This window comes from Drechmeria coniospora, chromosome 03 (assembly GCF_001625195.1).
Source record: "Drechmeria coniospora strain ARSEF 6962 chromosome 03, whole genome shotgun sequence".
Lineage (NCBI taxonomy): Eukaryota > Fungi > Ascomycota > Sordariomycetes > Hypocreales > Ophiocordycipitaceae > Drechmeria > Drechmeria coniospora.
Genome location: NC_054391.1, coordinates 5177941 through 5198979, shown reverse-complemented (window position 1 = coordinate 5198979; position 21039 = coordinate 5177941). Strand labels below are relative to the sequence as shown.

The window sequence follows — 21039 nt, the reverse complement described above, 5'->3', positions numbered from 1 at the left end:
CCAGGTCGTTCATCCCTCCATCTATTGTCGCAAAATGGCGATACCACATGGCGTTTCATCAGCTAGCGATAGTAGTCATTCGGATTCGGTGCTGTGGGGCCCTCAGCCGCTGGTGTGTACGGCTTGTACTGGATCTGCTCGCCACCCGCATTCGGACCTGGCGGCGCATGATGCGAACCGTACACGGCGCCGTGGCTTTGCGACGTCGGAGACGACAGGGGCGGATTGTGAGCCTGAGACTGTCCTGCGGGAACCAGTGGGGGGGGCTGTTCCGGAGGGTTATAGCTTTGGTACTGCTGCGGCGGCTTGGCGTATGGTGCGGTGGGACCGCTTGCCGCTTGACTGTTCGCCTCCTGTTGCGAAGACATGGCAGGGTTGTGCGGCGCCATGGGCGAGTCATACACAGAGGTGGCCAGTTCCTGGGCACCATATGTGCTGTGCGGTCGCTGCTGACCGGGAGGAGGTTGGGCGTATGGATTTGACGGCGCATGAGCGGCCGACTGCGGGTTGAACGCCTGCGGCGGAGGTGACGTTTGCTGCTTGCTATGCGAGCCCGCTCGAGCAGGGGACTGATCTCGAGGAGGGTACTGCTGAGGGCCACCCTGAGGCTGAGGTGGAATTTCCGAGCCGGCGACGTAGAAAGGTGCCGACGTACCCTGAGCTGGAAAGTTGGGTGGTGGTGAGGAGGTCTGGTATGGTGCCTGGTGGTGCTGGTGGTCTGCGTCATCGTCAGCGCAACATGCCTTCCCAATCCAAGGCTCAGAGACGCATGCCTGTTGGGCGCCCTTGGCTGAAGTATTGCCCGTCTTGGGGCGGCTGCCCCTGAGAAGAGTAGCTGCCGCTCGAAGGGTAACCATGGCCTGGCGGTGCTGGCCTCATCGCGTACTGATGGTAGTTATGTTGCGGTGGATGCGACATGGATGATTCGAGCAACGCCTCGTAGTCCCTGCGAGCCTTGATGAACTTTTCATTCAGCTGCGTAAAGTCATCTGCGGGATGTTAGCACTTGTCGCAAGGCGAAGTTGTGTCTCTGTCCATGCCTACCCTTCTTCTGCGAGTACTTTTCGATCAGCTTGATCAGCTTGGGCCGAATGGCGAGCGTTTGGTGGTACAGTTTCTGGTTCCAGCCCAGGTTAGCATCGTCTCGCTCGCCTGCTTGGTATAGAGCCACGTACCGAAATCTCCTCGTTGTCCTCCTCTCGCGGCCCCGTGTTGGATGCGCTCAGCAACGTCAGCAGCTTCTCCACGTTCTTGATCTCGGCAAAGACCTCGGCCTCCATCTGGGCCTCGCGCTGCAGCTCGTCCGGCGTCGGGTCCGAAAGTTTCTCGACGTAATTGAGCGGAAAGATGCCTGTCTTGCCTTTCAACGAGCCACGCCACCAATCCTTGTAGACGCTTTCGAGAACGGCAATGACATCCCCCTTTTTGAACTCGAGCTCACCCGTCTCGGTCGGCGTAAAGTCGTAGAGGGCACGCACCCTGCTCACGGTGGCGGCAGTCGTACCGGCAGGCACCACCGGCACGGCTGTCGACTCTGCTGCCCGGCCTGGGCCTGCAGCCTGGGAGCCGGCACCGGTAGGCGCCGACTTCTTGCGCTCTTCTTCCTGCAGACTCAGTTTGAGAGCCATCTGCAGCTCGTCCTCCTCCTTCTGTCGGTCAGACTGCGTCAGGCCTTGCTTCTGCGGTGCGCTAGGGGGTTGCAGCGTCGGGTTGCTCTGCTTCAGCCTGTGGTAGGCGTCGTACATGATGCCGAGTTCAGGGTCTTTGCTGAACATGTCACTCCAGTCCTGCATCTTCTCGAGGATCTTGGCCTTGACTTGTGCGTGCGTGTTGCGGTCGTTGGCTAATTTGAGCAGCGCTTCTGTGAACGCGCGACTGGAAACTTCTCTGTGCACTGGCTTGCCGCAGTTTTGACACAGCGCGTGGGCGAGCTATGTGAAGCGGAGGGAAGGGGAATCGTCAGCCCTGGCTTCTAGCTTTCATCGTTCATGGTGAGGGGGAATAGAAACCTCCAAAGTGTACAGTTGCACGTTGGCATTGCGATGAGCGAGTCGCTTGATCAGGCTCTGGACAGCCTCCTTCGGTCCATTCTCGTCTCCCGACACCTTGTCGCACACCTCTATGATGGCGCCCCAGTCCTCGGATGTGAGGTTCTCATCCGTCGCCTTGGCTGCTCTGCATCAGCCATCCTGTTCCATCTCCTGCAGGGTGATGCTCTACTCACCGACTACTTCGTCAAACGGACTCGACGTTGCTGCGCGGAACATGACTAGCACCGGTCGTGACCCTTGCGAGCTGTCTCTGGCACTCTCCCCGTGCTGGCCTTGTCCAAGGAGCGTTTCACACAATCAAGATTGCCGAGACGTCGTCGTGCGCTGCTCTCCTATTTGAGGAACCGTAGCGCTTGCTTCTGCTTGTTTGGTGCGACGTGGGAGATGCTGAGTCGGTTCGTTGGGTGGCGAAGGTGCTCTAGGTGTCAGGTGTTGCGGAGGTTGATGAGGTGGTGGTGCTGTATTATGGTGTGGTCAATGTGTGGTGGTGTTCAGCTCCAGCCAGTGGTGCCTGAACCTCGTCGTCATCCAATCGAGCGAGGGGCTGACAGTTGCGTTGGTGCCGCGCCACAGCAGCCGCAGCCACACCTCACGTCACCCGTCACATCCGCAGCACTGCGTAATTAGTGCCTCGTTCAACGGCTCCTCCTTCACTACACCGTAACCTCACTGAATTGGAACTGCAGGCATCACGTTACTGTCATTCCCTAGGCATCATCATTCCCTAGGCAGCAGAATCGAAAGAGTGTCGAGGATAAAAAAAAAGGCCTATGACTAAATGCTCCCTATATTCAACATGTTTGTACTTGGTGCGCCAAGCGGTATGTCATTCACATAATAGGCGCCCGAGATTCTTGGGGAAAATGACATCTTGCAATATCCCAGCCAGTCAAGGAAGGATTCCATCCGGCGCTGCCACAAAACGTTGCCAGACTCCTTCTCCAACCCCTCTCCTCCTCTCGATGTCAATTTTCTGCTCCGCTGGAACTCTGTTTCCACCTCATCCAGCATACGATTGAGAGGCCTTGTAAAGCCGAAATGACATGCCCGGACGCCGAAACGAACCGCTCGCTCGCGTGAGAGGCCATGTCTCCAACGGGGGAGAGTGAGAATCAAACAATCAGCGGCGCGCCATCTTCGCAGGATCTGTCCTGCATCCCCGATGTGCCTGCCAACTCCTGAGCGTTGGCGTCAAGGGTTCGAGCACGAGGCCGAATCAGGTCCACCCCCGTCGCGTCGTTCCGCGCTGCTCGCCGGCGCTCCTCTCGAGACTGAGGTTGCGACCGGCTCGAGCCTCCTCGAGACTTCGTCGTCCGTGAGCCTCCATCTCGGACAGATCAAACACCAGCGGTTCTTCGGACTCATCGTCGGGACGCCCAAGCTTGCTCGAGGATCCGGTGATGCTGCCGCGAGAGGATCGTCGAGGCGTCTCCCTCGCCGCGGCCGCCATGCCTGCGTAGCGCCTCCTCGGAAGGGGGGAGCTGGATGGGGCGGAAGTTCGAATGAGACCGTCGGGCAGGCTTGCTTCGGCGGACCCGCGCTGCATAACCTCGGACGATCCGGAACCGGAAGGCTGAATCTCGGCGGCGGGCTGGAGTCCCGTCGGGACGTTGTCTCGCCCGGCCGAGCTGCTCTCCAGTTCCATCTGCCGCCCCAACAGGGTGCTCAGCGTCGGCGGCTCTCGGTCGCTGGCGCCGAGGCTGATGCTCCGATGTCCCGCGGCAAAGGCCAACTCATTTTCGTCCACTTCGATTAAGGTCCGATTCTTTTGGGCGACCGAGCTCGACCGGCGCTGGTACGAGTTGAGAAGCGGCGATAGAGGTATGTCCATGGCCGGCGTGCCATCCTGGACCGCGCTATTCTCCCTGCTGACTTCCGCCACCGTTGGCTCCTGGGGACGTCTGCTCGCCGCGGGAACACGTCCGGTGGCACCGTAGTCGATGATGGAGTTTTCGCTGAGCCGGGAAGGAATCGCCGGCGTGTGCGGCGTGTGCGGCGATGCCGGTTTGCCGGGCGACGTGGACGTGGACATGGACGGCGGGACGGTCATGCTAGGTACGCTCGGCAGCTGTCGGCTCGAGGTGCTCGAGGAGCGCTGCATCTGCATCGACGACGTCATGGAGTCGCCGAGCGCATTGTGCGAGTCCCTCATCATGCGAAACCGGGAAAGCTGCGCCACCGTCCTGTTCGTTGCCGATTCCCCCTTCTTCGCCGGCTCGAAGCTCTTGAGCGTCTTCTTGCTGTCGAGGGCCTTGAGGAAGTCGGAAATGTCGTCCCCCTCCGCATGGATCGAACCGGAACTGGCAGGTCCCGCCTCGGCGAGGAGCCCGGATCCGGGCTGCGCCAGGGACGAAGCGAGGCTCTGGCGTCCACTGCTGTTCTCCTCATCACCGCCCTTGCTCGCACCGCCCATGGACAAGCGGGCGCGGCGATGGGTGAAGCTGCTGCTGTAGCGGCTCGTCGAGCTTGGCCGAGGCGATCCGATCACCAGCGGGTCCGCGGCGGTCGTGGCCGGCGGGCCTCCACGAAGTGACGAGGGCATGCCCGCCGTCAGCGACGAGCGAGTCCTGGGTCGAGAGCCGGATATCAAACTCGGGCGGCTGAGCGCGTGCGTCGACACGGGCGATTCAGGGTCCATGGTGCGCGGAACAGGGGAGCCGGACAAGGATCCAGCCTTGAACGGCTGGAAGGTGGATATGGATGTCCTCCTCGCGTGCCCGTCCCCATGGCGAACGGGAACGCGAGTGGAGGACGCACGGATGGGCAGAGAGTTGGGCGGGTCGATGCCATGGTAGGAGGGGAACGATGCCGGAGGAGAACTCGTATCCGATCCGGGAGGCTTCACAGCTCTCAGGGCTGATATCGGGCTCGTGCCCACGCGTTGGTCGGTGTGAAAGGTCGAGAGGCTGCCGTAGGTCTGGGGTATCTCGGCAGGGTCGGGCGCTCGGTGGTTGGAACGAAGCGAGGCCAGCCCCGCCGTCGCCTCGTGCTCTCGTCCTCCGTGGGGCGGCAACGACGGCTTGAAGAAGTTCTCGTCGGCTCTCATGAAGTGGGAGCTCAGCAGCGACTCGGAGTCGTCGACGCGAAACCGACAGCAGTTTCGGTAGGCGACCGAGGCCCGCAAGCGGCCGACGGGGACGTCGAGGTCGCCAAACATGTACTCGGACACGGGGTCCGGGTGGCCATCGAGAGACTGCCGTAGCGGGTCGTGACTCGATCGGTGCGGCTCCGACGTCCGAATTCGGCAGCGAGGTACGAGGGCGGGATGTGCACTCGGCGCGGCGCCGACAACCTTCCACACCGGGTTCAGCCGGGTTTTCATGAATAGCGTTCTGAAGAAGACGATGGCCTTCTTGTAGATGGTTGGCAAAACAGGGCCGAAGTCGTCGACGAGCTTGGTGTGCGTCGACTTCAACTCCACCCGCCATCGCTCGAGGACGACCTCGGCGCTTCCGAGGGCGCCGCTGGGCGAGTTGCTGGCGGTCGACGAAGCCGAGGCACTCAGCTGTTCGCTGACATTCCACCGCTTGCCGTCGTCATCAATCATCACGAGGCTTTGGCTTTCTCTCAGGAGCGACAGGTCGAGGTAGACTTCGATGATCATCGTCGGAGGCTGGTTCTCGAGGCTGCCGCACGTCTTCCACACCTTGAACTCGTCTCGAAAGTCGTCTATCTCGTCCGTTTCGATTTGGAACTGGACATGGCGGTCAGCCCGTGGCATGGCGGGATGCAAGGTTGGACGGAAACATACCCATTTATTCGTCTTCGACATGCCATTTGCATTCCGCGTCGTCGTGACCTTTATGCGCGCGTCGAGGATGAGGACGGCAGCCTTGGCATAGAAGTTCTGGGGTCATTCCTTGTTAGCTGATCCTACGCCAACGAAGTGGACGACGCCGGTGTGACAGGCAGGACGTGAAAGCATACTTGGACAATCTGATCGAGCTTCTTGACGGACTCGGCGGGAGGACCAATGGCTGGGACATTTTCCGTTCCCGAAGGGCTCATGGCGTCCACCCCGGAGACGGTAGAGCCGGCACGCTGACGGTTCCCTTGGAGTGCCTCTCTCGTGCTGCTATTTCGAGATTGGCTCGGCTGTGACGAAGGGGGCGAGGAGAGCCTCGCAGGTGCTCGGGCTTGCTGATGCATGGTGGGCGGGTGGATGAATGCTGATGCCGGAATGCCGGGACGCGGCAGTGAGGCGCAGAGGATGAATCAAGAGGGAACTGGGACGTCTATCGGCGATCGCGCACGCGCTTCCATCGTCGAGTGTGAGGCTTCCGTTGGGGGATGTGGGAGACGGGGAGGACGATCTGGGTGACGAGGAGGAGAAGGACGGATCAGACGTCAAACGGCTGGTTGCGCCGGTGATGACGAGACGTAGTAGAGGTAGGAAAGGGTCGCCGGGAGATGCACCAAAGGTGCATGACCCTGAGGGAGACGGTGGTCGACAAACGGTACGGTACGGTCCGGGGTGTTGGATGAGAGGTCGATTGGCCCTTGAGGGTGGAGGTGTTCCCGGGGGGAGAGGAGGGGGGGGGGGGGGGGGGGGGCCTGTTCGCTGTGCTCGAAAGTGGAGGCTGACAAGGGCGAAGAGCGACAACAGAAGGGTCTGGCGGCCGTAACGAAGACCTCGCCACTGTTCAGCCCGGACTTTGGACGAGTCGAACTCCAGGATGATGCGACGAGGGAAGCTTGCAACCTCTTGATGCCGTTCCTCTCGTCGGCTGGCTGGGTAGTAGTTGCGAGGCTTGAAGTCGGTAAGGTACCAACCTCTCACTCTCACTCAGTACCTGCTATAGCTGATGGATTAGCTTAACGGCGGAGGGCCTAGTCTAGCCCCATCAGTCCGTATCTAGTGGCCACCTTGGTAGGCCAGATGGCAGCGACAACACAGAGGTGGAGGCTGCAGCGCTTGTTTGCGTCCTCATGTACAGTGTACCAACGGAACGGTACACCTACAAGTACAGCGACTAGTCACTATCAATTGCTCCGTACTGTACAGTACTAATTGGTACTACCAAGTATTACTCCGTAGCAGCATCCATGATCACATCCTGAATGTCTAGTACAAATACACCTAAGTACTTGTACTTGGGTGTCAATAATCGCTGGGACCCGCTAATGTGGGCCAAGTCACAGGTGTTGGTCAGGTATCCTCGCCTCCTCGTGATAGAATACGAACATTCGTCATCGGCTAGATGGCATGCACCCTCTTATCGCCTCGATGACGCAAACGCCCATGATTGTTAGGATAGCACGCATGGCCAAGGACGAAAGGACGAAAGGACGATGGCTCCGGTAGGCCGTGAGACGATGAAACATGAGTTGCGAGGATGAAATTGATGGTTCCCATTGATACCAAGCCATAACTAAGCACGAGGCAGGGAATGTGCGCAGGCAGCAAGGCAGAGTCGAGAAGTACATGTAAGTACAGTACATGTACCTTGTTATCAGCACCTAGTACTTAAGTAAGTACTTGAACATCTACCGTACTTGAGTACGGAGTACTTAAGTAAGTACATGTATACTGTACAAGTACTTGTACGAGTACTTACGTACTGGCGTTCATCGTGGAGGCTCTGCGTAGTACCAACAGCACATGTACACACGATTACAGTGCATGTAGCAGTTGGGAGCAAGTACTCGGTCCATGTACAAGTGCTTTGGGTCTCGAGCGTGTAAACATGCTATTCGTACAAATTGCGGGTCAACAACTCAGCCGGGACTGACAAACGAGGTGTTATGCGTGCCCATCATCCCTTCGCCATCGTCCTCTCTTCGGAGATGTCTGCCTGACCAGGGAATTGGGGAGATAAAGGAAGCGAACGGGCTCATGCTGGTGCGTGGTGACCTGAGTCACTGACCTCCGATGGCTGGCCCAGAGGTTTGCCTGGTTGGCGAACACCTATAGCATGGTGGGTCGCCACATTCAGCTACAAGTACATTACAGAGTATGGAGTGCATGTACATGAACTCGTCGGCACAGAGAGAAATGCATACTAGAACAAGTAGGTGTACATGATAGTAAGTACTGTATTACCGAGTAATACCTGTGCGCTGGACGGAGTACCAGAACCAGAAGAGTACTTGTAGCATACCATTCGTGCGTGCGTGCACTTGCGCGTACAGTTCACGTGCATGTACAACTAATGTACTGTAAGTAGGCACGAGCCCAGAACATGTAAGTGCTCCGTACTGTACGGAGTACAACTACTTACCTAGTAGATAATTGCCCATGCCAATCCCCAAGCCGGACTTGTACCTACATGTATCCCGCCGCCTTCTCTCACCTCTCCCTCCATCGTCTTCATCATGATCCTTATCTTGGCCAGCTGCCAATCTTCTACTACACCCAAGTACTTGCTTGCTTGCTGTTGTGTGCGTCCTTTCTGTGCGATATCCTCCTGACCTCACCGGAGGGGGTCGAACACATCTTCCTAGCAGTCCGTATCTGCCGATAATCTTTGTCCGACATCCTCTGCACATGTGCTGTAGCACAGCGAGTACTGTAGTGCGATGCCTAGCTGCCGTTGACTTCCCTGAAGGCGGCATATCTGAATCTCATGCCCTGGCCATTTTCCTGCCGCCGCACTTTAGTTGCTCACATGCTGTAGACCGCCCAAGTGGTGCCATGCTGGACGGGCTGGCTGCGCTTGCGAAGAAAATAACTGCCATGGACAGAGACTGGCCGGTCGCGACATGATCATCTATTCATCTATTGCTTCTATTTCGAGTAATGATACTTGGCGAAACTCTCCATGACGGTGGTGTAGACGACCAAGAGGATACCGCCGCCGGGGCCGAGTCGCAGGACCTTGGGTAGGAATCCCTTGTACAGGGCGGCCGGTCCCTCCTCCCGGACGATGGTGAAGATGGAGGGGAATGTCCAGTTGTACTTGGGGACCTGACCAGGGACCCGAGGAGTGTTCTGGATCCGGCTCTTCACCACGTCGAATCCGCAGTTGAAGGCGGTGCCGATGGTGCCGCCGATGGAACCGGAGATGAGGTCGTTCAGCATCTGGCCGCGTTTCGTCTCGGCTTTCGGCATCAGCTGTCGAACCTGGAAGATGCAGCCAAAGTAACCGGCGTTCCAGACGATGTGACGCCACATGGTGCTCTCGAGCCCCTGGTACAGCGCCAGAGGGCCCTCGCTGCGAACGATCTTGGTGACGCAGTCCATCGGGCCGCTGTACTTTCCGGCCGACGCCCGGTCCTGCAGTCGGATCTTGACGAGCTCGAAGGGAACGACGACGAAGCTTTCGGTGGCGCCCGCGGTGGCGCCCGTGAGGACGGAGAGAGACTGGGTCATCTGGGGGCTGTTGAAAAGCTTGCGGTAGAACCTGCCCCATTCGTCGTTGGCCGCGAATTTCGTCGCTCGCTTCGGCGCTTCCATGAGGATCGGGGCGGTGATGCCTCGATAGAGACGTGAAAAGCTGGACGACGGTGAGCCAAAGGTTCGGGCAACCGGTCAAGGGCGGCAGCCGAGAAGTACCCCTCATTCTTCACAATGTCCTTGAAGCAGGCCACCATGCCATGGGACTTGCCCGTCTGCAGCTGAATCCTAGTCTTGAGCACGTCCAGAGGGTAGAGGCACAGGATCTAGCGAGACGGAAGCGACGTCAGCCGTGGAAGCGTCGCGAGTAGGCCAACGAAAGGGTCCAACCTCGGAAACGCCGGCGATCGCGCCTGGGTTGAGAGCATTAGTGTGACGTTGACCTTTTTCGGAACCGCACGCGGGAGGAGGGCAAGCGATGGCGGGCAGAATTACCTGCGGCGAACTGGTACTGGAAGGGCAGCGACTTCTCCTGCGACATGATGGGCGGCTTTCGGCAACGACGACGGAGATGACTGGACGAAGCCGGCAACAATGGTCGGCGTGAAACGGCACTGTCGGTATCGGCAGTCGCGGGAGTAGGGGTGGGCGCAAGCGAGCGAGGACGGCTGGGCCTGAAGATTGAGCAGCGATCGTCGGATAATTATCCGCGCTCCGAGCTCTGTACACGAAAATCGCCTCAAACTTCGGTTGACTAGCGTCGCGGCTTGTTCAGTACCTGAATAACCTGATTAAGTATTTACTACGGAGAACCTACTGTACTTACTCCGTAAGTACAGAGCGTTACTTGGGTCCACAGCACATGTGCCAATGGGTGTGTTCCAGTACTACTTACTGTAAGGGTACTTGTCCCTGCACTTACAGTACACCTAAAATATTGTACAATAATTACAGTTGCACTCAGTCGGGGCTAAGCTAGCCTGTAAGTATTACTGTAAGTACTCCGTACGGAGTAGCAGACTCCTCCATGCCCCACAGCGGCCTTGGGCCTGTAAATGGCAGGCGACATGTCTACAGGTTCCCTGATGGAACCGCTAACGCCCATTTGGATTCCCACTCGGTGCAGTGACGACACCTACAGCACAGTGGAAGGCTCCCACTTCATGATGGCCAACTGCGCTGTACTCTAGGGGTTCAACCAAGTACTTACAGGAGGTACAGGTAATAAATACTCCAGACTCCGTGCGGAGTACCGTACCTCGTACTTGAAACTAGGTTGTACTCACTTGTACTCACTTGTACTCACTTGTACTGTAGCATCACGTACAGTACAGTTTACCATAGCAGCTGGAGAATGTTCAACCCCGATTCCAATGCTGCATGATAATACCAATCATATCCCAATCCGCCAGCCAGGCCATTCATCCTTCGGATTTGTTTTCCACGAACGATTCCCCCGCGAACACTAGCAATCCGACCTTCCGACCGCCGGTTGTAAACACCGCACTCATGGCCATCATCACCTTGCTTGCGCTTACTCTCCCACTACACCAAGTATATTCCCCTATACCAGTAAGCACGCTTTGCTTTTCGCCGTCTTGTCACCCGCCGTCCTCATATCTATCCACCGCGTTCTGCTTTTGCAATTAGATATAAATACGTGAACAAAGTACTTGTACTATAGTACGGAGCACTCCGTACAGCAGAAAGACCTCGCAGACCGGTGACGAGGACAAGGTCCGCAACGGGCATTCTCATCGGTGCGCTTCATGGGGTATCTAAATATGCGAGAACTTGCCACACCACTTGCGGAAATAGGGCAACCGCAGCCATTCACTTCCATCCGCCATATTCGCCTCCTCCCTCGTCCGAATGAATGCGACCGCAGTCGCAGGGGGTAATGACGTGCAGCACACGGCGGCGCGGGCGTCGACCGCAGATACCTCCCTCAGAGTCAGCCTGATACTGTATCGAGATCATCGCCTGCAGCGAGGCTCCAAACCCCGAGGCTGGACGCCCAATCAGCCATGGCCCCGTGTGCACGGCAGTCGCCTAACCGGTGGTTGAATCAATGTTTGCCGCCTTTTCCTTTGGCGCCATGCATCATCCGCCGTGTTGGAGGCACACCGCTGGGCGCTCTTGAGCCTTCGCCACCTTGATCAGCCCCGTGAAAGGCCTCGGGACCTTTGCCCTTGCTTTTGTCGCCCCCGCCCCTCCTCTTCCGGCTACGGCCGCGACCAGAAGGAACTTTATCCTGGTTCCTTGCTTGCCGTCTGGCCTCCTCTTCTTGAGCGCGTCTGCTCTCTTGATCCCACCACTCCTGGAAAGCCTGCTCCTGTTGGATATCTTGAAGCGACCTCTTGGCCACGGCCTCCTTCACTAGCTCCTGCTCACGTCTTTGCTGCTCGATGATGTTTTCCATGCTTCTCGCCGCCATTGTAAAGCCCACCTTTGTGGCGGGGGTAATGTAGGATTTGGAATGTGGTACGAGTGGAGATTTGCCGGCATGGCTCGACGATGGCGAGGCTGCAATGGTAGAGTTGATCCCCCGTCCTTGGCCAGGAAACCTCGTGTCGGGCGACACCGTTCTTCGACGGCTCTGCTCAGCGTCCAAGGAGATGACTGGCTTCGTCTTGGCCGGCGTGGAATCCCGAAGGGCTGTCGGAGACGCGTCTCCAAAGTTGTGTTTCGCAGGCGCTGCTGTCGACTTCCAAGGAGCAGGTCGGTTGCCGGGCTTGGCATCTTCCCACGTAGCTCGTCCGGCCTTTTTGTCTTCCGCAAGTGCCAGCTCCATCGCTTCCGCCTCCATCTGAAGCCGCTTCTTGCGATCTTTCTGTGACATCTTCGCCGGCGGATGGCTGGCCGCCGTGTTCTTGACTGGTTTCGCCGCCAAGTCGGTTGCTGGAGTCGACTTCGTCGAGGCCTCGAATATGATGTCCTTTATGCCCATTCTTGACGAAGAAGCCGGGGTAGGAGACGCCCATGGACCGCTGGTCGTCCTAGTTGGAGTGGCTGGTGGATGAGGAGCCGTGCATTCACTCGTGGCCGCTTCGGCGCATGCAACCTCCGCGAGAGAAGCTCTCGAGCCTGCAGAAGCACCCCTATTGTCTCGCCATGCTCCCGACCGCCGCGGCATGTCTTTCGTCGTAAGATCCGGACTGAACTCGGGAGGGCCTACGTTTGGTGACTTGGGACTGTCATTCATCCGGGACACATCCTCATCCATGCTGAACATCATATCTCCACGGGATGCTTTTCGGCGCAGGCTAGGACTCAAGGGTCCGTTCATACAAGCACTGGATTTCCGGCGAACATCATCCGACCTTGGTGTCGCGACGACAGATTCCTCATGGGTTGTATTCCGCCCTTTGCATGCCGAGCCATGCTTCCGCTCCTCACCTCGTTGAGCCGCCCTGAAAGCCATTTCCTTCACACGACGTCGACGTTCATCTTCGATATCCGGCCCCAGGTCAGGGTATTTGTGGTGTAACAACAAGTCGGCTCTTCCGCTTCTCGAGCATGGAAACCGGGCCATCTGATTGTCCCGAACAACTTCGTCGAGGTCCTGAAGCAGATCTTCGTCGAGATCGTCGAGCAGGTGGTTCTCTAACATGCACTCCAACTGCAGGCAGACATACTCCAGCCCGGCTTCCTTGAACGTCTTCACCGAGCAGGGGCTGATTTCATTGAGAAGGTTGGCAATGTTGCGCGTGCTGGCAAACTTGCCCATCAGAGATTGACAGACTTGCGACAAACGGTCCAGCATCAGCTCGTTGGCGACGCCCATGACGTCCAGGACAAGTTCGGCAAAGTCATCCAAGGTAGGCAGGGCGACATCGTTGAACATCTCTTGGCCCGAATCGGCGTAGAGATGCTCCAGAATGTATTCGAACGTATCCGGACGTATGTGCTTCAGATCGATGGGCACTTTCTCGGCAGCGCCCGCCTCGTTGCGACGAGATGTGAGCCACCTGCCTTGCGATCGTCCGTGAAATATGGCATGAAAGAAAGGGCATCTCTGGCACAAGACTTGACTATGGGCTGTCAGCTCGGCGCCATCGAGCTGGATGGTAACGTCGCCGTTGCTTAGGAATTCGCCATCGGACAAGGCTTTTTTCATGTCTGCGGACAACGACGGTTCCACGTTGACCTGTAATCGCGAAGCCATCTCGAGGGTGCGCATTTGCAACTTTGTCGCAAGTTTCATGAGTTCTGAACGGACTTGGCGGAAGCGGAATGCTTCGGATGGAGATTCTCGCGTGTACTTCCACACGGGGATGATATCGTCCTGGTATGCGAAAACGACAATGTTCAACAGGGTGAGAATGTCGACGCCCTGCATCGTGAGAAGTATTCTGCCGCGTACGTTTTCGATCAGGAAGGTGTCCGAATACGAAGTAATGCCGTCGTCAGTGTCGCGGAACTCGGCCAGCGCGTGACGCAGGACGGAGCTCCGGCCTGCGAGAATGCAGCCATGGACGGGTATCTTTATATCCGGTGCCATCGTTGTTCGTATTTCCACGTCGATGCCATCGAACTTGAAGGAGTTGATTTCCAGCCACCGTGACAGCTCTTGCTCTAGATTTTCGCACCGCAGGATCTCAAACGGCACCGACCCTAACCGTTGCCTCGCAGAGGCAGCATCCCACGGCTTGTTGGCGGCCATTTCTTCGGACGTCCTGAAGTCTCGAATGCACATGAGTGCACCCAGGTCATCGCAAAGCGACGGTTTCGCAACGGCAATCTGGTTGGACATGATGCTGCTGTCCTTTCGAACGGCAGCATAGGCTCCAAATATGGAGCTCTGTACCCTAACGCAACCAGTGATGCACGGGATTCGCTCAAACTTGAAGCCTTTCTTTCTTGTGTCAGAGAGGCCAGTAAAGGCCACGTTCTGACCCTTTGCCCACTTGACCCTTTTCCACACGGCGCCTGATTTTGTCCCGATGATGATGGAGCCGTGCTCGCCAACGGCAACGGAGGTGGCACCGTCCTTTCTCGAATCCCAGATGCATTGGGGTTGCGAGACGGCTCCTTTAATCTTTACGGGGTTCGTCGTCGAGCCGGCAGGCTGCTTGCCATCGACTATGTGGTTGAGCTCGATGGTGAAGACGTCGCCATGCGTCGTGAGCGCCGCAATGATGTCGGCACCTGATGTGATGTAGCGAATGTCTTTCCGACTGGGGTCGTATCTGCCGGTGAAAGAGGCAGAGGCAAGGTTGTGGTTGGTAAAGAGGTCCGGGATCGGAAACTTGATCAGGTTGTATCCGTAGTTTGTGAAGACCCAGACCGTGTGGTTCGACAGCAAACACGACGTTGCCTTGTCGGTGGCGGATATCATCTCGATGGGCACCGAAAGCAGCGATGCAGCAACCCTTCGGGGCGTCTGCTGGACATCGAGAGAGCGCGAATCGGCATCCATGAGGCCGAGCTGGCCCTGGTTACGCCCCCAGCAGTAGAGCGAGGCGCCTGTGTGAGCGGCGGAGTGGATGGCGGAAGCGGCAACGCCGAGGACAATCTCCTTCTTCAACGAGCCAAACACTTGACGGGGTGTGAGGCTCATGGGCTCTTCGTCGGGACGCGAGGGGGGCGGAAGAAGGTAGCCGAGCTGCGAATCGACATTGAGGCCCCAAGTCCAAAGCTCGCCCTGGCCAGCAACAGCCAAAGAGTGGTTCTGGCCGAGAGCGATGTTCCGCACCTTTCGATCGGTAAACGGACCCTGCACCGGCGCAAACTTGAAACGGGTATTCTCATCGCCGACGCCGAGCCTGCCCCCTCTGCCGACGCCGCAGATGTAGAGGTTGGAAACGACATCGGTGGTGAGGATGGCAGTGTGAAGTTTGGACATGACCACATCCCGAATCACCAGTGGCCTGTCGCGGATCAAGGACGGGATATCCTCCACGGCGGGACGCGACGGGGGCGGCTCCAAGCCGTGTTGGTCGAGGTAGGACTCGTGGAAGCGGTGCAGCAGCTCGACCGGTCGTCGGAGCATGATTCGCTCGGGAAATTGACGGTCGTCTTCATCTCCGACGCCGAGTGAATGATTCTTGTTGCTCCCAAACACGTACAGCTCACCACCTTCGGCTGGCTCGCCGAAGCGCTGGGAGGTGTTGACGGGCGCCACCAATCCTTGGGCTTGCTCATCTTCGACACATCCGCTTGTGGAACCGGCACTCGAGGTCAAAGAAGCTTGCGCTTGCCTAAGCGATCGAGTCGCTACGGTGGCGTTGTAAAGATCGAAAGGGCTGTGGCCTTCGTTATCCTTGGTCTTGATCAACAAGCCGACCTTGCCGGCCGAGGACAGAGTAGGTGTCGACAAGTCGAAGCGCTCTCTTGCCAGGAGCATGCGCGCGATGGACACGTTTCCCGAATAGAGAGAACGATGAAGGGCATTCCAGCCGCTCTCGGGGTCTTGGATGTACAGATCGATGGCCGGGTGTTCGATGAGGGCCTGGACGAAATCGCGAGCATTGGGTTTCGTCGAGGAGGCTGCGCGCAATAGAATCGTCAGGCCGGCGTGGTCACGACTGTTGACTTCGCTCCGACCCAACCCCAAGGTGAGGCCCCCATCCTTGGACCTCCCAAGTGCCGATGGATGTGCCGAATGTCGTCGCGATTTGTTGCCAGGACGGGGTGAGGTGCCAAGCCCGCCGGGACTCGCGGCGAGAGAGCCCTCCGAGCTTCTTACCGCAGCTCCCTTTGGTGAGGCATGGGTATTGGGACCGGCCGAGGCCAGAAGATGCCGAAACCTGTCGACATCGTTTTCCCAAAAGTATTTCCACAGCAGATGACTCATGGACGGTTGGGACGTGGCCGGCGAGTCTCCGAGCTCTTGAAACGATACCTCGCTGTGGCCTCTGGCGGGTCACGGCGTATTTAAAGGCGCGCTTCAAAGGCGAAGAGGAGCACGCTACGGGCCTGGGTGCGGCGGACGACGGTGCCAGAACGAGACGACGCGATGGTGATGGCGATGAGGTGCGATTCGGTATTTGATTTGATCCGCGACTGTAGCACAAGATGTACGACAAGAGGGCCCAGCAGAGTCAGATGTGATCCATTCGATGGAACGTCGTGGCCGAAGATATTGGAGCGAACGAAATGAGGGCGCGGGAGAGTGTTGCCCAGAGGATACGTTTGGACGGTGAAGGTGTTGGATCACGGATGCGAGACGGCCATGCTCACCATGCCAAGATCAACGAGTAGGTGCGTAGCGTACTTAGGGTCGTAGTATAGGAACTACAGTTCATGTATTCCTTGTTAGGTCGTCGGGTTTTGCAGTCCGTCCCTAATGCAGGCACTGGTAGGTACTAGCACACATAACGGAACGCCTACTAGTCCGAACTGAGCTCGGGACCTACTGCCTGCATACCTGCTGCTGTAAGCGGACTACAGTACATGTACGAAGTACTTAGTTGTGGGAATATTTGGTATTACTATTCGCTGTAGGTACCGTGTACAGAGTGCGGTGTAGCGGCCTGTACTCTGTAATGTACTGTAGCTTAGTACCTAGTAGTGTTATATGCGGCTACTACAGCACATTCAGTGCTTAACTGACTTCTCCCTTCATATCATTGTCACAAACCTGCTAGGGAAGCGTCGACATCACCCGTAGGTATGTGGAGCGCTTGCAGCTTTGCTATAGTAATGGGAGCCAAAAATACCCTCAAGTCCTCCAAAAACTGGTCGGGATCTGAAACGTGTTTCCTTCTCGATTAAATTTGTTTGCTTCAGGCCATGAATGGAGTAGTTGAACTGGGGAGTTGTGGGAGTCGTTGGTAGCTTCCTAGGAAAACCGCGCCAAAGGCGACGAGAAACACCGTCCTTGATCAAAATCAACAAAATAAAAGATGAAGTCATCAATAAGCAGGTGGGAAAATAGACAGTTAGGTTGGCTAGGCCGGTTGGCTGGTTGGTATCTAGTAGGGACAGGAGAAAGCTGCTTGATAGCGTACGATATTTTGCAAGCATGACGCAGCGTTCGAGGCATAAAATGAACTCGGCTCGCCGCCATGGTTCGCACTCGGCGGCATCATAAGTCATTTGCATCTACCGTTATCTCGTCTTTGGCACCAATGCACATCTCCAATACCGTCGCTGGCGATCCAAAACTCCAAAAGCCAACAGTCATGCCATGCGCGCACTCTGCATCCGCAAGCCGTGCCTAAGTAGGAACGGATGAGTGGGAATTCTCACCTACCATCGGCGCCCATACACAGCATCTTCCTTCCTCGGAGCCTTCATCCGCAGGACATTCATCCCCTGCATCGCTCTACGTCTCTCATCGGCCGCAAATCCGTACTCCCCTGGCATGGAATCGTGCTGGTAACCACCTGGCTTGAAGAGCTCCACGATCTCGTTGATGCCAAGTTTGAGAGCATCCTTCTTGGAACCACCCTCGATGGTTTGCTCAGCTAGTAAGCGCTTCTTCTCCTGAAGCTCAAGGATTCGTTCCTCGACCGTATTGGCCACCGTGAGCTTGTACACGGTCACATCCACCGTCTGCGTAAGGCGGTGAACGCGATCGATGGCTTGTTCCTCGACGAACTTTGCACCGCCATGTTAGCATGTATGCGTCGGATGCACGGCAAGGGGCACTCTTACGGGGTTCCAGAACGGCTCCACGATGATGACTCTTGTCGCCGCCGTCAAGTTGAGTCCCAGGCTGCCGCACTTCAGACTGCACAGCAGGACCCGCACCGTCTTGTCCTCGCGCAGTCTGCGGAGGCTCTCCTCACGCTCGTCGTTCTTCATGCTTCCGTCGTAGCGGGTAAATGTGAAACCTTCCTTCCGCATAAACGGCTCCACAAGGTCGAGCATCGATGTAAACTGAGAGAAGACGATGAACTTGTGCTCACGAACCTCTGCCTGCAGGATCTTGATGAGCTCACGAATCTTGGCCGAGGCCAACACCTGCTGATTTTTGGCCGCCGCGTAGTCGTCGTCGTCGTCGTCGTCGGAAGTGGAGTAGAGCTCCGTCTCGTCATTGCTGGAATCGGAGCCATCGTCTGAATCACCGGCATCCAGTGTCGAGCCCGAGCCAGTGGCGAAGTCCTTTGCTTCTGTCGGCTTGTCGTCGAGCGTCTGGGATGCCATCTGCTTTGTTAGAGCAGACACCGAAAGCAGCGAATTATCGTCCTCGTCCTCGCCCGCCGACCGATAGCCATCCTCCTTCTTAGCCACCTCGTCGTCGACAACAAAGCCGCTCAGGTTGCTCTGGTCCTTGTCGTCGGTCGTGTCATCGGCAGAATCCTCAGACCCGATCCAATCCCCGCCGCCCTCGGCGTTCTCGTCCTCCTCACCGCCGGCTTTTCCAAGCCGCAGTTCGCCTTGCTCCTTCTTTGATACGAGCCAGCTGCCCTCGTCTCCCTCATCGTCGTCGCTGTCGATGATGGCATTTCGGTTCCGTGGCCGACGACCCACCGGTCCCTTCTCCCTCTCGGCCTCCACTTTCGGACCAACCTTCTCTGCCTTCTTGCATCCTTTTTTGCCCTTTCCTTTCTTCGCCCTGTGCTTTCTCTTCGTCCTCTTTCTCTCGGGCACCTTCTCGTTCTTAAAGTACTCCAGGTCTTCATGACACTCGGTGCAATTGTCCCTGCCCAGGTCCACATCGACGTTGGAGAGGATTCGACCGCATATGCTGCAGTTCTTGGATACGATGCCCATGCCTGAAAACATGTCGGCCATCGCATCCATGTCCGCATCCGCCGTCCGTTGGCTTGAACCAATCGACAGTGCATCCTTGTCCTTCTCAAGCTTGCCCTCCACCAACTTCGGATGGTTGCATACCTGTCGGAGACGTAACAGAAGAGTGAAGGCGTTGGCATAACTTATCTTGTCCCTCATCATGGCCTCCATGCTCTTGTCCGCACGAGCCTCCACGCGGTCGTAGAACTTGCGCTCGGCTGGGGGTAGTTCTGTCGAGATGGTTACAACATTTCGCTTTGTGTGTCGGAACCCTGTTGCCGAGCTTTCTCCTTCGGCAGTTGGTTTGCCGCCCGGGTTCAAGGCCCCGTCCACCTTGAGTATCTCCTTCGTTCGTCGTTTCATGAAACAGCGCAGAATGCTGTGCAGTCGTCTAATGGCAACATGGCCCTTGCCATTCTTCAGAGGCACGTCGATATGCTCCTTCCATTGCTTCAGGTCATCGTAAGGTGCGATGCGCAGGAACCTGACAAGGGACTGCAGCTCATCCAGGTTGTTCTGCATCGGCGTTCCGGACAAGCACCATCGATACTCGGAGCGCAAGGCGTAGCACGACTTGGTGCTCTTGGCGTTGCGGTTCTTTATGGTATGGGCCTCGTCCAGAACGACTCGCCACCAGTGGAGCCCAAAACAGCCTGCCTTGAGGCCGTTCGCGGCAGAGGATGAGCTTCCGAATTCCGATACCAGGATTTGGTACGTCGTGATGACAACGTCGTAGGATGTGAGCTCCTTGAAGTTTTTCGTCCTCTGTGGGCCGTGGTGCACCAAGACCTTGAGCCCGTGCGCTTTTTCGACCCTGCTCTTGATCTCGTTCTCCCACTGCCTGATCAGGGCCAAGGGAGCGACGACCAACGTCGTCTTCGAGATGCCTTCGAAACGCTTGTCCCATCCCTCCTCGCCTTCGAGTGGTTTCTGATGCGTCAGAATCAACGAGACTGTTTGCAATGTCTTGCCCAAGCCCATGTCGTCGGCGAGAAGGCCACCTTTAGGGACTTTGCCTCGCTTGACTGGCCCCAGTTCTCTGCCACGCATCCAATTGACGCCTTCCACCTGGTGGGGTAGCAGCTTGACGTTTAGACCCGGCACGTGGCCGTCCTTGCCAACTCGGAAGCCCTTCTTCTGCTGTGAAGTTGGAGGCGCTCGCGTATCTTGTTTGTCTGCCTTGGTTGGCACGTCTTGCTTCAGGTCGCGCTGGCCGGGTTGTGGTTCAATATCCCCTTCGTCGTCGTCTTCGTCTAGACCGCCCTCCAACAAGGCCTTGAGGTCGTCGTTGGCCTTCTTCGGATCGGTATAGAACACCTCCTCCTCGCCGCCGCCGCTGAGGGGGGTCTTGAGGGGCATATTCGAGTTGAACGTAGGTATCGGCGGAGCCTTGCGATCATGGTACGACGGTGGCCGAGGCCCGCTGATCTTGGTGCCGAGATGGTGCTCGGGGCGACTCTTCTGCTGTATGAAGACGTTCGCTTTCTGCTTAAGAGACGACATCATCTTTGTGGGATGGCCAAAGGCCGACCGGCTCAGGGGCCCAGAAGTGGGCTCTCTAAACTTGCTCTTGATGGAGGCGAAGCCCTTGATCAACGACGCGATGTCGTCATCGTCCGGTGACCTCTCTCGTGCGGGTTTCCCATCCTTCGCTCTCTCCGCGGTTTGGAGAGACAGGTTGGGCGGCGCCCGCTCATTAACCATGTCTGCAACGTCTGGAAGGGAACCGAAACCGCTGCGCTATTTGGGTCAGGATTGCGACGTATTCAAAGAAAGTTGGTGGCTCGGGTGAAGAGTCGTATTTGATACGCTTAGTTGAAATACGCCTCGTCCAACCTTGTTGCTGCTGCGATTGTTGCTGTTGTTGTTGCTGTTGGTGGAATGTTTCGCGCCTGTGCGTCGTCAAACATCGATGACTCCAAAGTCAAGGGTCCATTGTTACACAGCTTACTTATTTTGAGCGTGCAAATGACATAATTGGGTGGCCCAGCAACTAAGCAACTGTGCCTGTGCAAGTACAACCAA

The 21039-nt window shown here is 57.1% G+C and overlaps 5 protein-coding genes across 5 annotated transcripts; all 5 read right to left on the bottom strand.

Annotated features, from left to right (window-relative positions):
* Positions 1 to 62: 62 nt before the first annotated feature.
* Positions 63 to 2267, bottom strand: DCS_07122 (Class E vacuolar protein-sorting machinery protein hse-1; the record flags this gene model as incomplete). The annotated part of the gene is made up of 6 exons (XM_040804408.1): positions 63 to 718; positions 774 to 989; positions 1045 to 1117; positions 1176 to 1931; positions 2010 to 2170; positions 2225 to 2267. 6 exons carry the CDS (start codon positions 2265 to 2267, stop codon positions 63 to 65), a joined length of 1905 nt encoding a protein of 634 aa, XP_040654512.1.
* Positions 2268 to 3267: 1000 nt separating this feature from the next.
* On the bottom strand, positions 3268 to 6200 carry DCS_07121 (autophagy protein Atg13; the record flags this gene model as incomplete). The annotated part of the gene is made up of 3 exons (XM_040804407.1): positions 3268 to 5745; positions 5803 to 5898; positions 5979 to 6200. The coding sequence occupies 3 exons, from the start codon at positions 6198 to 6200 to the stop codon at positions 3268 to 3270; spliced, it is 2796 nt and encodes a 931-aa protein (XP_040654511.1).
* Positions 6201 to 8778: 2578 nt separating this feature from the next.
* On the bottom strand, positions 8779 to 9868 carry DCS_07120 (putative mitochondrial oxodicarboxylate carrier; the record flags this gene model as incomplete). Its single annotated transcript, XM_040804406.1, has 4 exons — positions 8779 to 9487; positions 9547 to 9653; positions 9718 to 9740; positions 9823 to 9868. The coding sequence occupies 4 exons, from the start codon at positions 9866 to 9868 to the stop codon at positions 8779 to 8781; spliced, it is 885 nt and encodes a 294-aa protein (XP_040654510.1).
* A 1527-nt stretch (positions 9869 to 11395) lies between these two features.
* DCS_07119 (BTB domain and ankyrin repeat containing protein) lies at positions 11396 to 16126 on the bottom strand (the record flags this gene model as incomplete). The annotated part of the gene is made up of 1 exon (XM_040804405.1): positions 11396 to 16126. The coding sequence occupies one exon, from the start codon at positions 16124 to 16126 to the stop codon at positions 11396 to 11398; it is 4731 nt and encodes a 1576-aa protein (XP_040654509.1).
* Positions 16127 to 17523: 1397 nt separating this feature from the next.
* Positions 17524 to 20718, bottom strand: DCS_07118 (SNF2 family helicase/ATPase; the record flags this gene model as incomplete). Its single annotated transcript, XM_040804404.1, has 2 exons — positions 17524 to 17874; positions 17932 to 20718. 2 exons carry the CDS (start codon positions 20716 to 20718, stop codon positions 17524 to 17526), a joined length of 3138 nt encoding a protein of 1045 aa, XP_040654508.1.
* Between the last annotated feature and the right edge of the window lie 321 nt (positions 20719 to 21039).